This window comes from Manihot esculenta, chromosome 1 (genome assembly GCF_001659605.2).
Source record: "Manihot esculenta cultivar AM560-2 chromosome 1, M.esculenta_v8, whole genome shotgun sequence".
In the NCBI taxonomy this organism is placed as follows: Eukaryota; Viridiplantae; Streptophyta; class Magnoliopsida; order Malpighiales; family Euphorbiaceae; genus Manihot; species Manihot esculenta.
Genome location: NC_035161.2, coordinates 3867794 through 3871348, shown reverse-complemented (window position 1 = coordinate 3871348; position 3555 = coordinate 3867794). Strand labels below are relative to the sequence as shown.

Genomic DNA, 3555 nt, shown 5'->3' with positions numbered 1-3555 from the left:
GGAGACAAGGAAGAAATAGAGAGAGATTTAGAATTAGGTATATAATATAATTAAGAAAATCTGATATATATAGTAAAATGTAATATTTATGGTGAGAGGATTTTCATACAATATTAGTATTTTTATTTGGAAAGGTATTTTGTAATTGGTATGTAGTTAATAAAAATCCAAATATACCAGCCAGCTTATAACTTATTAATATTAGCTCATTTTGGCTATAAGAAGTAATGGGTAGCGGTTTAAATCGAAAAAATTTATTGAATTAAATTAATTTAAAATTTTAGTCGGGTTTTTATTAATTTTAATTCAATTTGATTTAATTTTTAATTTAAAAAATTTTAATTATTTCGGTTTGATTTTGATAAAAAAGTAAAAAAATTAAATCGAACCGATTAGTGATAATAATATATTATTTTTAATAATATAGAGATATTAGATCCTAACTAAAGTTAAAATATTTTAATTAAATTTTAAAATATTAAAAATAAAGTGTAAAAATAAAAAATTTATTAAAAATTTAAATCGATCAAATCGAATTAAATTAAATCAGTTCGATTTAATTTAATTTCTGATCAAAATCGATTTAATTATTATAAATACTAAAATTTTAATTTTCAGTTTATTCAATTAGGTACGATTTTAGACCGAACCAACCGAATGCTTTCTCTGATAAAAGGTACTTGAGTTTGAATTTCAATTAAAATTAATAAAAAACTAAAAAATTAAATATTTTTTTTATAATTTTGATATAATAGTGTAACTTTTAAAATTAGTTGTATTTCATTTTATTTTAAAATTCACTTTATAATTCTGCAAAAGTTATTATTTATACTCCACTCTCATAATTAAAAGATTGTCTATTTTTTAATATATTATATTAACATGTAAATTATTTATTATAATTCTATTTAATTTTATATTATTTTTAAAAAAATCTTTTAAAATATTTTTAATATTTAATAAAATTTAATGCTTTTAAAATAAATATAATTAAAAAATAATAAAAATTTTTTTTTAAAACCATACCGAACCGAAAAAGAATTTATATAATTTGAAAAAAATAAACTGAAAATCAAAATTATTTTAAATCACACTTTTAAAAATATTTTTTTATTTTCATTTCCATTTTTATTTATTATAAATATATAAGAATTTTTAATATTGAAAAAAAATGTCATTTAGTTATTTTTTAAAACTTCAATTATAGATTCATGTAAGATTTGGTGAGTCTAGAAGAACAATTGATAGGGCCACAACTGATAAAGCCTGAGCAGAAGGTTGTTAAAATCACCGTATCGATAAATTTATTTATTAATTAATAATTGATTTGAGTAAGAAAATCTCCTTATCATTATTTTAACTTTCCTTTTAAATCAATTCTGTTATTATTTAATTTAGTAAATAAATTAATACCATGATTCAAAATATCTAAGTCTCCAATAATTTTCTATTTATCATTAAAAGACAGGTAAATCTGATAACAAATAGTTTATAAACACATTAATTATTAATTATTAAGATTATAAAAAATATATTAACTAGTTAATTTCGAGTAAATTACTGTAAGGTCCCTGAATTTGGAAGAAATTAATTAGTTAATTTTGAATTCAAACATCAATTAGAATCAAATTCAAATAAATACTATACATTGGTAGAAGAAGCTGAATAAGAATGATTGAAATGTGGCAGCCCTGGTGCAATCTGCAACAAAATCTCCAAAGTATCAGGCAAGAACTTCCTAGCAAACAGGAAGCAGACAGAGGAAGCATTCCCATTGTAAGAACAATTACCACGAAACCTAATTCGATCCAAGAACTCAACGGAAACAGATTTCTTCCCAAATTTTCCAGGATGAGGACCACTCTTCGACCAATCAACCCAAGTAATGCTCCTGTTGTTATTTTCCTCTGGACAAACAATGTTAACAAGTGTAGGAATATAATGCTCGTCCACGTAACATGGAGGGCTACAATGCTGTCGAAAAACTGGATAATACGTTGTGTCTGAAACTATTTCAATGGCCACCTTGCGATTAACTTCAAACCACTGAGACCCTTTACGCCAGTTAGAAATTGTGATTGTTGGAGACATTTTCGGATTGTATCGGCCCCGACCCACTTTTCTTGGATCGTCGTAGGAACCCACGAAGCTTTTTCGAGCATTGATGAGGTAGTTGTATGTTGTTGAGAAGTTGAATAAAGGAATGCATGTTTCTGAGATAAGTACAAATCTGTCGTTTGATAAGTCAAGGAGTGCGTTCGCTAAAAGTCTCCTCTCTGCGTCAATCATGGATGCTCTTCCCCATTCCACAGGCTGCAATTAATATAAATAAATAAATAAATAAATGAAAAAATTTATGATTCGAATATGCTACATAACTTTAAATTTTTAATTATTTTTAATAATTTCAAATATGTTAGTACAAATTTGAAAATAATTAAATAAATTTTATTATTATTTTTTTTATTTTTGTTAATCTTTTCTGGATGTAGGATTTGCTTATGTTGAAATAATCGAAAGACACAGAAAAAACTGACCTTGCTTGGAATTCTCCTTTCATGGAAAACAGAGGTTTCCGGGAAAGTATAGTTGAAAGAGGGATGAGGATGAACATATATATTGTAAAGCCCTTCATGTCCTTTAAAAAACTCTTCCCACAACGAAGCCAAAGGCAAAGCTCCCTTCGTCAAGAACATGAAAGCAACTTTAGACTTAGGAACAAGTTTTTGAGGAATCCTCCGAATCCTCGGAACCATAGACGCTCGCCAAAACAACTCATCATCTTCCATATTATGCATAAGACTAACAGGAAGTTTAGTTCTTGATATGAATAAGCTACTCATATTACTAGGAGGAGGAGGAGGCGGCGGCAGTTGTGTTGGTGGGGATGGTGAAAGAGAGAACAAAGTAGCGTAGAAATCAAAGGAGATGCTTTTCAAATACACGCAGACAGTGAAGCCAAGTGACAAACCAACGAGAAAGAAGAGAAAACGAAATAAATAGCCCAACTGCAAAAAGGAACTAATAAGCTTGGCATTGGCAACTGATATTGGACAATTTTTGTGCCAATTTCTCATTGTCTCCAAGGCCAGAGCAAGAGGTTTGTTGAAGAAATGGGATATTAATGGAAGCTAAATTAGCCCACAAAGACAAAATCACTTGTGCATGTGTAATGGCAATCTTGGTCCAGAATTTGAAAGTTCTTGTGTAGGACTTGGAAGAAGAACATGGTTTCAGACAATTGATTAGTGAAAATAGGGGCTAGAGGGTTCAGACCGAATAATCAACGTTGGTTAAGCAATGCACAAACAAAGGTCAAGTCAAACTTGTGAACATGAGTTATGCCAAAATTTAGGTCGATAAGCAGTAAGCACTACGGCTATGGGTCTATTGTCCTGCTCTTCTTCTCTGGGTGAGGCAATTAGGAGACTTGTTGACCTCTCATATGTTTTTCTTCTTTTTTTTTTTTCGGTCACTATTTGAAAAACGAAGAATAATCAAATTCTAATTATTATCTCGTTAATTCATCTAATAAGTGGTACCGTGGTAGACGAT

At 28.5% G+C, this 3555-nt stretch overlaps 1 protein-coding gene across 1 annotated transcript; it reads right to left on the bottom strand.

Annotated features, from left to right (window-relative positions):
* Nucleotides 1-1575: 1575 nt before the first annotated feature.
* LOC122721763 (glycosyltransferase BC10-like) lies at nucleotides 1576-3320 on the bottom strand. The gene is made up of 2 exons (XM_043950540.1): nucleotides 2538-3320; nucleotides 1576-2313 (listed from the first exon to the last, which is right to left on the bottom strand). The coding sequence occupies exons 1-2, from the start codon at nucleotides 3075-3077 to the stop codon at nucleotides 1642-1644; spliced, it is 1212 nt and encodes a 403-aa protein (XP_043806475.1). The 5' UTR covers nucleotides 3078-3320; the 3' UTR covers nucleotides 1576-1641.
* Nucleotides 3321-3555: the final 235 nt, after the last annotated feature.